At 38.2% G+C, this 14285-nt stretch overlaps 1 protein-coding gene across 2 annotated transcripts in view; it reads left to right on the top strand.

Moving 5' to 3' along the window:
* ITPRID1 (ITPR interacting domain containing 1) overlaps positions 1-11990 on the top strand; it is a 121403-nt gene extending 109413 nt beyond the window's left edge. Inside the window, exon 14 of one of the 2 annotated variants that reach the window (XM_032304884.1) lies at positions 11790-11990. In XM_032304884.1, the coding sequence (XP_032160775.1) occupies positions 11790-11832 (43 nt within the window). In that variant the 3' untranslated portion in view covers positions 11833-11990. Of the gene's footprint in view, positions 1-11787 lie in introns of both variants that reach the window. The other variant, XM_032304882.1, reaches the window with a different exon arrangement.
* The last annotated feature ends 2295 nt before the right edge of the window (positions 11991-14285 follow it).

Below are 14285 nucleotides of genomic sequence, written 5' to 3'. Positions count from 1 at the left end.
TTTCTGGGGCATCTTTCTGCTCTATCATCAAGTCCCAAGATCTTAAATTCTCTTTCTTTGAAAGTTGTCTGTATTCAAGTTGACTATATTCAGGAAAACACAGGCCATGTATTTGAAAAACAGAGGAGATTATTGCAATAAATATTTGTAGGAAGTTAAAACAAAAATCTCTTTAATTCTGAAACCCAATTCAGTGTTGGAGCCATTTTGTTTCAATGAACAAGAAGGAAAAAGTAAAACCATACTATCTGTTTATTATCAAATTTAGAATTTGGAAAGGGAACAGCTTAACCCCTTCTATATCAAAGGACAAGGGTCGCTTCCCTGTATTAATTTCATTCTATCCAGATGCCATCTCTGTATTCAAAGCCAGAGCTTTGAATAGAGAAGACTGACTTGAGAAACAATATTGGGAACTCAAGTCACGTATTTTCCTTGGTTTTGTTATGCATGAGTGAAGACCCAGGTTGCATAATGGAGACAAAAAGATGAAACCTTGAAGGCTGCTTTGAACCACAGCATATGCATAGGCTGTATAGATTTGTCTAAGCAAATATATTTTTTTGTCCACAGATAAACATTTCTCAGAAAAGTGTCCCATTAGATTTTAACAGGTATTACTGTGTATGTGGATTTTTGTCTGCAAGACCAGAGTTATTTTGTCTTCAAAAGGAAATAATTCTGTTGAGGAAAAAAATAAGATCAGAAGACTTCCTAATGACATGAAAAGCTGCTCTATTAAACTGTTTTTTCTTTGTTAAGAAAGTCATCCATTTCTATAGTACAACACTAGTCAAATAAAATGGGACATTTGTGCAGAGTTTAAAGATAGAAAGTAGGGGTGCCTGGGTGGCTCAGTGGGTTAAGCTGCTGCCTTTGGCTCAGGTCATGATCTCAGGGTCCTGGGATGGAGTCCCGCATCGGGCTCTCTGCTCAGCAGGGATCCTGCTTCCCTCTCTCTCTCTCTCTGCCTGCCTCTCCATCTACTTGTGATTTCTCTTTGTCAAATAAATAAATAAAATCTTTTTAAAAAAAATAAAGATAGAAAGTAGTTTCTCTTTGAGAAGAAAAGCTTCAAAGTGTTTTATTGTGGGTTGGTGGGTTGCAAATCTAATTTCAAACTGTAATTAAAACAACGAAGAGCAGCCATAATTTGAGGGATTATGGGTTACTAAAAATGATGTCAAATTGTTTTTTTTTTTTAATTCAGAGTATAAGCAGAAGGCAAAATATGGATGCCACTTTTCTTTACCTAAACTTATGGCACCTTTCTCTATCTAAAGTCAGTCTCTAGTAGTCTAATTTTAAAACATGGTAGTTTTAGTAGACCAGAAGTTTAGTATGAGATGTGCCCTTCTGATTCTGCCCCATGTTAAGTAAAAGAAGAGCCCTCCACATTGGAGATGATTTCTTACTAGAATCACACTGAAGAATTTTCCCTTTGAGTACTCCAAGAACTCAGTGCTTCACCAAGAAAATGGGAGTGAATGACAACAATTCTTAAATTGTATGTGAACTTTTTAAAATTCCTGTTATCCTTTAATAATTGCTTATTTGTTGATGACAATGTACCAGTCACAGGATCTCTGTGTTTTTCTTTTTAAATCTGAAGATAAGGGGGACTATTTTATAAGTGTGTAGTTAATATGATTTAAGACATACTATATGTGTCCAGCATTGAGACATATCTTTGAATATTCAGCATAATCTCCTGTTAAAACTATACCTGGTTCCCTCTTTTTGCCTGAATAGAGAGACAACATGTTGTCCTTTGTGTCTCCAGAGTCCCCTCGATGGACTCCAACGTTAATTCCAAACTCTACATCGCACTTAATTGCTCACATTTCCACCTTTCCCCAGACTTTACAGTAAGTTTCTTAAAGTGAGAGGTTGAGTCCTTATTTTTCTGAAATTGCTTCTACAGAGAACTGTAATCAGAACATGATAGGGGCATTTGGTGAAAAAATAAACATATTTTAATATATGGGAACTGATCCCGGAACTAAATTTCCTGAGTGATACTTTTAGTGGGCATGGAAATATGCATAGACAGTTATTTTTCTTACAACAGTTTAAAATGTTATTCCACTATTTCCTTTTCCATTTTTTTGCTTTGCCTTCATGATTTCTGATGAGAAAGCTTCCTTCATTTGAATTACTGATTCCTTATGTGTTGTTTTCATCTGGCCTTTTCAAGATTTTTTGCTTTTAGTTTCTGTTCTTTATGATGAGTCAGGGCATGGCTTTCTTCAAGTTTATCTTATCTGATTTGACAAACTTCTTGCATCTGCAAATATATGTTCCTTTATAAAATCTGGAAAATTTTCAGCCATTATCTCTTCAAATAAATTTCTGCACCATTTCTTTCTCCTCACCTTCCAGGATTACAATAACAGTCAAGTAAGAAGCTCTGATACTGTCCCACGGTTCTTTGAGACTCTGTGTATATTTTATCAAACTTTTTTTCTTCTATGTTTTACAGATTGGGTAATCTTTATTGATCTACCATCAAGTTTATTGATTCTTTTCTTTCTCATCTCCATTCTGCTTTGGTGGCTCTACAGTGGACTTTCTATTTCTATTATAGTATCTATCCATTCAAATTTTCCATTTGGTTCTTGATATCACTTCTGTTTTTTGCCTGAGAATTTCTATCTTTCCATTTTCAAGAGGTTCAGCCTTATTCTATGTATATCATTATAAGAGGCTCTTGAAAAACTTTGTTCAATAATTCCCACATCTGGGTCATCTCAGAATTTGTGCTTGTTGATTACTTTTTTCCTTGGTTTCTTTGTATGTCGAGTAATTTTGGATTGTATCCCAGACATTTTCCTATTATGCTAGGAAACTCTGGGTTCTGCGTTTAACTTTGGATAAAAAATTTATGGGGAGTGTCTTATTTTGTTTTGTTTGTTTGCTTTAGTAGGCAACCAACCTAGCTATGTTCAGACCACAGTCCTTACCCACTTGCATACTGTAGCTCAGTTTCAATTTAGTATTTACAACCTTTCTGTAATATCTGGCCTACCCTGTGCATGCACCTTTCAGGGCTCAGTCTAAAAACCTGGGTAGTGGTCTACACTACAGTTCAGCTCTCAGAGTGTTTGCTCTGTTGTTTATGATCAAGTTCTATGCATGTACAACTTGTGATGAGCCCAAGACTTTGTATATAGAGATTTAAAGGATCCCTTTCTCCAGCTACCTCCCTTCTGTGAAGCCACCATATTCACTGACACCCAGGAGCTCCTTTTCATGGCTCTACCTGCAAAACCATTGTTTTAGCATCAATGCACTCTATGGAACTTCCTGAAACTAGATCTACCTCAGAGCAAAGTAGCAAGAGGAAAGAGTCTTCAAACCACATGCTGCCGTAGCTGTTTTTGCTATACCACCTCCACTGTCGCTGCTCTTGCCACTACCATGGGAATGCCACTTCATTACTCTGACACATCTCAAATAGGGCTTGAATAGGTAATGATCTCTCTTTCCCAGGGGCTCCTTTCCTAACTTTATAGCCTAAGAGGGAGAATTTTTCTTGCAACAATTCTAATAACACCTACTGCACAGTTTCAAGATTCAGGTTACCCTGGAATTTACGCCAGGAAATATGGGAGGAAAGAAGAAACAGAAACTCTTCTCCATAGGTGTTCTTTGAGTTTTTTAGTCTCCTCCCCAGTTAACTTGTTACTATATATCCTTCAGAGTCCTCAGATGGTGTTTTATGTATTCTGTTCAGGACTTTTTGTTGTCATCTGCAGAAAAGCTAGAGGGGCATGCATCTACTCCATCTTAACCAGAACTAAAATTTGCCAATATAATTGTTCTTCATATTCTTTTATTATAGTAAATAATGCTAACAACAGTTGTTTACTATGTGCTAAAATGTTAAAACTTTGTATGCATGATTTACATGTAGAAAAACAACAAACATTTGTTAAAAACTCCATTATCCCCAGTTTATAGATGAGGAAACAGAGACTTATAGGGGTTAAGTGACTTGCTCAATGTCACACAACTGGAAAACCAAGTATGACCCTAGGCTGCTCTGACCTCAGAGCCAAACTCTGAATCGTTCCACAATATAGCCATGGCTAGCTCTGTCACGCAGCCCCCTGAATGGGGTCAGAGCTGCAGACGCTCTGATTACATGTAAGGATCAGGCAGCAGTCTTCTCTGAGACCCATGTTTTCATAGCTTTCAGCATTGATTAGGTCAAGTTGAAAGATGTACTTATGCACAAGACAGGTTGAGATTTAATATTGCTTTGTGTTGGTTATTGGGCAGGTGTTTGTTTAAAGGAAGTGGAAACAGGTGTGTGGGCTCTGATTCAATTACATGATGGAGAGGAACACACTGATCCATGGCCATTTTCAAGGAGAGATGCTGATTGTGCTAATTAATCATTTGTCTGTCAGAACAAAATAGAACATAATAGAAAATGATGTTCCAGTTACCATAGGTATGGAACACGGACTCATGTGTCTGGCACTTCAGCAACCAGATGCAACTGTTTATGATGACAGCAATTAAGATGCAGTGCCTGGGTCCTCCTGGATTACTGTGTCTGAGACGGCGTTTTATAGACTCTTGCCAACAGCATGGGACATCATCCAACAGGAATTGCATCTCAGAGGAACTTTTCCCTTCAAAGAGATTAATTGAGTCCTTTTAGATCATGATGATGTCCCAGAGATATGGCTGAATGGAATATTTTTCCATCCTGTGCCTTGGAACACTCAATCTACCTCACCTAACCAAGACGTTTATGCTCATAAGAGAGTGTCCTAATGATATTTTGTTCTTTCTTTATGTTATTCACTTGCCACCCAATGGCCAGAGTAGTTCCTTAAAGACAAATCAGGTACTTTGCTCCCCTGAATAAGAATTTCCAAAAGTTTTTCTGTATATTTATAATTAAATGTCAGCTCCTTGCCAAGATCTGCAGTGCTCTACTTGACCCAGTCTTGCATATGTCCAAGAGTTTATTTCATGCCACTCTCTCCCTTTCTCACTGTGATTCAATTTCATGGATTGTCTTGCCTATGCGTGAACATATTAAGGGCACTCTCACTTCCAGGGAAATTCCTTTGCTGTTTCCTCTTTGCATTTGTTATTCCACTTTCCCCAGACATTCACATAGGTGGTACTTTTTCATGCAGATCTTCAGATGTCTTCAGAAAGGCTTCCCTAACTAGCCCTATCCAAAATAGGGTTTCTTTCTGCAAATATCTCTATATACGCTCTGTACATTTAACCTACTTTGTTTTCTTCATAACATTTACTATCTGGATTTGTATTCATTTACTTGTTCAATAACTATCTTGTTCAGTGACTATCTCCCTTACTAGAATGTAAGATTCATGGGGGAAAGACTAGTCTGCCTACTCCATATTTTATCCACAGGCCTAAACCACTGCCTGAAACATAACAAGTTCATAAAGACTTTGATGAGTAAATGGACAGGAAAATTAACTAATCATGTATCTACAGATATTGGATATACATAAATAAGGCAGTCTAACCCATCAAGGAATTTTTAGTTTGGGGAGGAAAACACATACAGCCAATAACCTGTCCATGTTACTTCCTTGCTTAGACCTTTCAAAACCTCCCTATCTACAGCAAGGTTTCTGAGCCCAGGATCATCATTTTCACTAGACAGTGGAGAAGTCAAGAAAAAGATAATAGGACATATGGCAATAATAAAGTGAGTGTAACCTGAGTTACAGTATTCTAACTCTTCCTTCATGGTTACATCTCCCTCTAAATAGGAGGAGATTCCTCTTGGTTGCAGGTAACGAACCTCACTCCATAATATGGAGTGTCTATGTCAAAGATTTTTTTTCTCCACTCTAGGCCCCCACTTGCTTCTCTAGCACCTGGAACTTGCTACCTGAATTCCCCTTATTGTAAACTCACTCTCTCCCAGGGGCCTGCTTCAAAGCAGTATGGACAGGTTTCCTTTACCTTTGGGACCTCATATCTATATTGGCTTTTCAGATTATAGTAAAACATCTAGTCAGTGACTCTCAATATGACTGTCCATTAAAATGATCTGAGGTTTTCAAAAAGCTACCATTGCCTAGAAAAAAACACCCAGACATGTTTATATAATTGGTCCAGGATGGGAACCAAGGACCGGCATTTTATAAAAATACTCGGAGTAATTTTTTTTTAAAGATTTTATTTATTTATTTGACAGCACAAGTAGGCAGAGAGGCAGGCAGAGAGAGAGGAGGAAGCAGGCTCCCTGTGAGCAGAGAGCCCAATATGGGGCTCGAGCCCAGGACCCTGGAATCATGACCTGAGCCGAAGGCAGAGGCTTTATCCCACTGAGCCACCCAGGTGCCCTTACTCGGAGTAATTTTAATGTGTACACAGGTTTGAGAACTATTGGTATAAGTAATCTATAAGGAATTAGATTTATAGGGAAATTATTTTAAACATGCATGCCAAATTTTACTTTTCTCCTAATCTCACAAGTTAAGGACTTCTTAGGAGGTCTTTTTGCGGTATGCCTACCAGATGGTGTCCTGGCTCACCTGCCCTCAGGATTTGACTTTTTCTCGCACCTTCTCAAAACTTCTCCATGAGAATTCCCACTAATTTTTTTTAAGAAATTACATCCCTTAGCTACAGATGTTGATGTCACCCCAGGATCCACCTTCTGTTCTAGTTTACATTATGCAGACTAGCTCTGTATCCCAGAGTGCCCCCAAAACATTCAAACCTCTGCTCTAGTCTCAAGAATAAGAGTAAAGACTGGGAATGTGAACTTATTCCATGGATTGTGACTCATTTCCCCATGAAATGTCTGAATTCCGAACCAACTAGCTACATTAGGGATTGATTTTTGAGAGATTCCCTTCTTCCTAGAATGCTAAATAAATAAATACCAAAAACAAAAACAAAAACAAAATCCCTTAACAGTGAGGAAAGCCAGATAAAATTTGTAAATTTTGTAAGCTTCTCAGAGAGCTGAGATCACAGGGCAAACAAGAAACTCAAAATTCAAGGAGAGACAACCGCCCACCTTGTCTCTCTTGTGACAGAGCTTGAGAGGGAAATGATTTGGGGGTTTTGTTGTTGTTGTTGTTTATATTAAGGTTATTAATTTTGTGTATTGGTTTTAAAACCTGATATCAAAAATTTTTAAAAAGATATGCCAATAAAAAAATTAATCCGATCAATATCCCTTATAAACATAGGTGCAAACATACATGTCTTCATGCCTAATCAGCGGAAAGGTCTTAGAAGCATTCTAATAGCAACAATCACACCAAGCATAGAGACCTTAGATCCTAACATCATTCTCCAATGAAAGAAAATAGGACTGCTTAGAGAAATGGCTGATTCTAGGCCTGGGGCAGGAAATAGATAAGATTAGCCTGGAGCATCTTGGGATGCCAGAAAGTAAGCAAGTGTTCAAAAACATTCTGATTGCAGGGGATGTGTCAAAGGGACATTGGACCAATTGAAAAAGATCTCAGTGGCAAAAGATAGACCAATTTGAGCAACCAAATAAATAAAGTCATCTTGATTGTAACTCTAATTATAAAATAAATACCCACAAGTTCACATCAACCTAAGTAAATTATTAGAACGAATAAATAAATGGGAAGAAGAGATAATACACCCATGCAGAAGAATTTCAGATAATATAAGTAGACACTCCATTCTCAAGGAGGTGGACTTTATTTAACTCCCTCATGTGCAACTGTGGGGTGTGCACAGTAAAACCCTTCAAGACAACATAGTACAGAAAAGAAGAAAAAGAAATAACTTGACATAGAAAAACCTGACACATACTGTTTTAGCCAGGAGATTAAGGGCAGCCTTGGCAGTGATAGTATGTGTTTGATATTATATATCCTTAAATGATATCATGAAAGTGACATTTCACTTCTGTGGTCTTCCTTCTAAGAACATATAACCCCAGCCCAATCATGAGGAAAACATTAGAAAAATGTCAGTTCAAGGGAATTCTACAAAATATCTGACCAATACTTTTCAAAACGTCAAAGACATCAAAACAAAGAAACTGGGAAATTGTCACAGCCAAGAGGAACCTACCAAAAGACTGAGGACCAACTATAACGTGCTACACTGAATGGGATGCTGGATCCAAAAAATAACATCAGGTAAACACCAAAGAAATAAAAATGTAGACTTCTGAATAAAGTAAAGACTTTGGTTTGTAATAATGTATCAACATTGGTTCGTTAGTTGAGTCATAAAGGTGAAATTTTCTAAACTCTCACCAATGAAAAAATTATCGACAAACTAAAAAAAAAAGGAAAGAAAGAAATGCACCAAGCTAATGGAAACTGTTAATAATAGGGGAAACTGGGTTCAGACATATAGGAAGAACTTTCTGTACCATCTTCACAATTTTTCCATAAGTCAACAATGTACCTAAAAAATAAAGTTGACTATTAGAAAGAGAGAGAGAATAATACCAGGGTCCATCTAAAAATAAATTGAAAAAATAAAAATAAATTCTAGAAAGAAGAAATAAGATGAAGACATGTGTAGATGGGGAGGAAATACTTAGAAAATGCGTATCTAATAAAGAACTGGCATTCAAAATATGTTAAGCACTGCCATGACCCAATTAGAAAACAGCCCAGTTGGGGAAAATAAAACAAAACAAAACAAAAAACCAACCATAAGATTCAGACAAATACCTCAAATAAAATAGCATATGGATGGCAAATAAGCACATGAAAAAAGTCTCAAATTATTAGTCATTTAAAAAGGCAAATTAAAACACACACACACACACACACAATGACCTAACAGAACACACCTACTAGAATGACATTAATAACCATAACAACAATACTGATAATAAATTGACAAGACTAAGTACCAGCAAGGATGTGGAGCTACTGAAAGTTTCCTACATTCCTGGTGGGAATGCACACTGCTACAGCTGTTTTGAAACAGTGTAGCCGTCTCTTGTAACATTAAACACACACTTCTGAAACAACCCTTGGAATTCCATAGATTATATCAAAGGCAGAGTCTCTGTCTCCTGTCAATGTATATTTCAAGGAAATTCTCCCAAACTTGTTTTGATAACTATGTTACTTTACTAATTTATTTTAGTTCTTTTACTTACTTTACTGGTCTATTCATTAAATAGCAATTCAGCACATATTATATGCCAGGCAACATTGCAGAGTCACAAATATACAAAACAATATGGACAACATCTTCTTTTACGTAACTTACATTCTGATGGGTAAGGTTAGGGTACAAATAGACAATAAACAAGTAAACAAAAATAACAACATTTCAAATAAGTGCTTTTAAGTAATCAACACATAAAAGTACATGATGGTGACTGTAGAGGTTTTATTGTACTGGTCACCAAGATGGACCAGCTCTGTCACTGGAGTACAGACCGGAATAACGGGACAATACCAGATGGCATACATGTTGACAAGAATGTAAAGAAATTGGAGCCCTCTTACATTCCTGGTGGAAATGGAAAATAGTGCAGCCACTACAGAACACTACATCAAAAAAAATAATAATAAATAAAAAGTAAATAAAAATATGAAACAGGTTTAAAAAATAAAAATTGAAGGTTCACATCTTAAAAAAAAAAAAAAAAAAAAGGAAAAAACAATTGCTCAACATGCTAAACCCAGGATTACCTTTTGAGCCCGCAGGTCCACTTCTGTCTACCCAGGAAAAGGAAAACATATGTCCACACAAAGACTTATGCATGAACATTCACAGAAGCACTGTTCATACGAGCCAAAAAGTAAAAACAGCACAAATTACTATCCACTGATGAATGTGTAGACAAAACATGGTATATCAGTACCAGGGGACGCTCTTCAGCAATAAAAAAGAACAAAATAACAAAGTACTACTAATATGTGCTACAACATGGGTGAACCTTGACTACATTCTAAGTGAGAGAAGTCAGCCAGGAAAGACCATATACTTTATGATCCCATTTATGTAAAAAATCCAAGATAAGCAAATCTGTAGAGGCAGAATTTAGATTATAAATTGTCTTAGGGCTGGAGAAGGAGGCAAAGAATGGAGGTGACTGTTAATGGGTACAAGATTTCTTTTGGAGGCAAAAAAAATATCTTGAAATGAGATTATGGGTGATGGTCACACAATTCTATAAATATACTAACAGCCATTAAATTGTTTACTTATATCGTATATAAATTATATCCTAAGGAAGTGTTAAAAAAATAATATGGCAATTATCAAACACCTGAAGCAGAATGTTTCCAGGGAGGGGACAGCAAACAAGCCACCTGAGCTGGGAATAAATCTGGCCTATTTAGGGAACAGAGAGAAAGTTAGGCTGGAGCTATTTGGGGAAGGAGAAGCAAGTAGAGACCGTGTCATATAGGATCTATTAAGCCAGGGTGGGAAGCTTGGATTTCATTTTGAATGTAATGAGAAGCCATCCGAGGGTTTGAAGTACGATAGTGACAGGGTGTGAGGCATGATCAAAGGAGTCTGACAACCTTGAGGTGATTGACTTGGGAGCAGAAAGGGAAGCCGGGGAGGCCAGCCAAGACCTATTATGGCAGTTTGGGCAAACTCAGAAGTGTAATAGATTTCTTCTTTCTTTCCTTTCCTTTTTATTTTCCTTCCCTCGTCTATTCTTTTCTGCTCTTCTCTTCTTTTTATCATAAACAAAAAAACAAGGTCACTTTATATTTAGCAGAACAGTTCTCATGAGTTATCCCAGAAAAAGACACTAGCCAAAATATTCGACCCTCTGTTAACCTTTAGTACCTCTAATAAGTTGTACGTCACTGGTCACAGGAGAACAATCTATTAATAAAGAAAAATTTAGACTACTTTTATATAAGTAGTCCTTATAAAAATGGTATTATCCCAATTTAGTATCAAAACCTGCTTCTTCACTCCAAATAGCACTGTCAAAGTAAAACACAGGCCACTTCATGTATCTGTGACAACTCTTTCCACACCAATTTCCTAGCTCACAGCAGCCAAATGATTTTCCTACATCACAAACAAACTACAGTCTTCAGGGTTGTATTTGGAAAAGGAACAATAAGGCATCTGTAGAAAAACAGCATTTGCATTAGATTCCTCTTCTGGCCTAAGGGATTATTTGCATTGTACAAGCTCAAGTGGGTGGCAAAGAATAGGCAGGCTTTGTTAGACCATTACTCATGTAATGAGATTCGAGGTCTGCTATTCATCCCAATTTTTCAGTGGGCACTTTCCCCAGGCCTAAATTGCTGCTTACAGACATTTTGATTATCAAATAAAATTTAAAAATAAAAGAGCACAAAATGCCTCTTCTTTTCTCCAACCCCCTGCCCTGCCCCTCCTTTTGAGTTCTTCATTTTATCTCATAGAGGAGGTTTGCTCAGCAGAGTACTATGCTCAACCTTGGAATGTCTGACTCTCACTTCGGACTCTACCTCCAGCCCCCCTCCCATCCCGCGACGGGTCCCAAGGTGTCTTTCCAGTTAACCCAGATATTTCTGTGTCAAGAGCCAATCAACCTTGAAATTGTAAGTGATTTGATACCTTGGGTTTCAACCAGCTCCGAATATCCTTATACCCCATGCCCACGCCTCCATAAGATTAAGCCACACCTATGCACTGGTGTTTGTAATTATTTTAGAGTCTGTTTGTTCATTCTAAACCTGCCCCCGCTTCAGTGCAATTTTCCCCCAGTTTCTCTTTTATGATGCTGCACATCTCCCTGTGAACTTTGTTTTGCCCAAATCTCTCTGATAACTTTTGTCTTATTATTGCTTGTGTTCTAGAGAAATCAAGCCAAGCTTTAAAGTGGACTCTCAAGAAACTTGAGAACTTCAGGCCCAGGCCCTGTCTATGATCTGCTACGAGACTATCGACTATCGTACCCCGTTTGTTGGGAAGCCCCATTGTCCCTCACTGGTTACTCATTCCCTTGTGCTGTAAGGGCCTATTCAGCCAGAGCAGCCCCACCCCGGTCCAACTGCCTTTTGTTGTAAAACTTAAATTGACTCTGCACCCCCCCACCCCAGGGAAACTTACTTAAAAACAAGTCCCAGAAACCAGTCCCAGATAACAAAGTCCAAATACAAGGGTGGGTCAGGCCAGGTGGAGATATGCAATCAGTGGGGGCGCCTACTGTCTCCTAGCTACCAAGGAGTGTGGGCCCCACCCTTTACGCACCTTTTGGGCGCCAATTCTGAACAAGGTGATAGCCTGGTTCAAATGTCTACTAGGGTAAATTGTAATTCAGTTGGTCACCTAGAATGACTGTGCAGCTTTCTCTGTGTGTTACATTTTAATTGGCCACCTGTGTGTGGCCAGGCCCAACCACATGGCCTTTGCTCTATAAAAGTAAGTCTGGAAAGCAGGAAGGGGTCACCCTCTCTGTAAGGGGCGTCCCGACCAGTCTGTTTGACGGTCAGTTTGATTCTTGATGCTTGGCACTAAATAAAGCTTTGCTTGATTTTCACTTTGTATCAGTCTCACTCCTTTAATCACAGACCCTTTATTGGGGTACCCATTTTTGGGGGGACCCAACAGTGCCAAGATGATACTGACTCTGAACATAATATACATTGCCCGCTCTATACCCTGCCTCCCATCACCAAATTGGGGCACACTGGAATGTCTGGCTGTCTTCAACATCATGCCTGGGCTGAAGGGAATCATGGGACCCTCTCTCACACCCTTTGTCCACCTAAGTCTACCATACTGGCATTGCTGTTGTGTCCACTCCATATAGCCATGGGACATATAAGATATAGCCATGGACAGACACATAGCTGGTCAACCAGAAGCTCAAATGGGAAGCAAGTTGTAAGTCCCCTAAGTTCTGAGATTCCCAAACCACTGTCAAGGAATCCCAGAGATCTAACAGGGACCCAGAAGATACCAGAAGTAGGGCACAAAACCCACTAAAACTGAATTCATTTTCCCCTCTTATTTGTCTCCTAGCTTCTTCCACCCCTAATCCCACAAGGGCTTTTGTACATGATGTGAAATTGGACCATTCTTTTTATCATAACCTCCACTCTTTCATGCTCCAAGGATTGATACTCAATTTGTGAAAATATAGTTTGAGAGTTTTCTAGAAAATTAGTATTTTTATTTTCTTTCCTAAAGTCCTGTTTTTATTTTTATCTTGATAGGCACTTTAAAATGTTCAAAGCTAAGAAATGACTTTTTTATTCTAGGCATTATTAGTCCCCTCTCCTGTGTCAAAAAGTCTCAGATTCATGCCCAATTGTTAATGTAAAACAACAACAACAACAACAACAACAAAAAAAAACAACCCAAAAACAAAAAACAAAACTGGGTGGTAAGGGGCAGGAGATATACTTTACCAAGAAGTAAAAATACATGTGTGGCCTTTCAAAAAATTACATAATTGTATACATGAACATTGCAATTACAAACTATTTGCCAATACTACTTGTGGAGAGCAAAATGGAGTCACCTTTGTCAAGCGGGGACCAATGTCAGCAATGATGCAAGCAGTAAGGGTACTATGGTTACCAGATATCATGGAGACCAGCACCAGCTGATGACAGCCCAGAATTGACAACAAAGCAGAAGCAGAGTTGGTCTACAGAGGCCTAAGACTGATAAAATCCCTTTTAAAAAGGAGGATTTGGGGTAACAAAGACACTGCCCCTGTTTGTCTGACCACTGCAAAAAGGCAGCTGCTGCTGACAGCTCTGATGGATGGATCTCTGAGTGGAACTCAAATCCTTCCTGCTTGAACATCAGAAGCAGTCAGTGCTGAGAGCTGACCCGAACCAGACCAAGGCCTTATCTCAACTGTGCGCCCACAGACGACTTCATGTTTGATTTGTTAACTTCCTGTCCCCTGTGTTATCTTGTTTGCTGTGTGACTTGTCTTCTGTCCTGCTTTGTATGCTGTGTAAGAAGCCAAATTAATCACATGGTGAAATGTCATTGAATTTGGGATCCTAAACCTGCTTTATAATTATGTTTTCCTTGCTTTATGACTGAATAAAGCTGACATTGTAGAAAGACACAACTCGTGTGTGTGTCTTCATAGCATGCCCATGCCACTGCTAATACTTTAAGTTGACATACAGCTTGCTTCTCCTATTTCCTTCTTACTAACAATGAAATAGGTATCTTTGTACATAGGACAGACAGTTTTGGTAGATTAAATTAATAAAAGTGCAATTTCAGGACCAAAATATGAACATTTTTGATTAAATTAATAAAAGTGCAATTTCAGGACCAAAACATGAACATTTTTAGAGCTTTACATACATGCAGCCAAAGTA

This window comes from Mustela erminea, chromosome 11 (assembly GCF_009829155.1).
Source record: "Mustela erminea isolate mMusErm1 chromosome 11, mMusErm1.Pri, whole genome shotgun sequence".
In the NCBI taxonomy this organism is placed as follows: Eukaryota; Metazoa; Chordata; class Mammalia; order Carnivora; family Mustelidae; genus Mustela; species Mustela erminea.
This window is presented reverse-complemented; position numbering and strand designations above follow the sequence as displayed.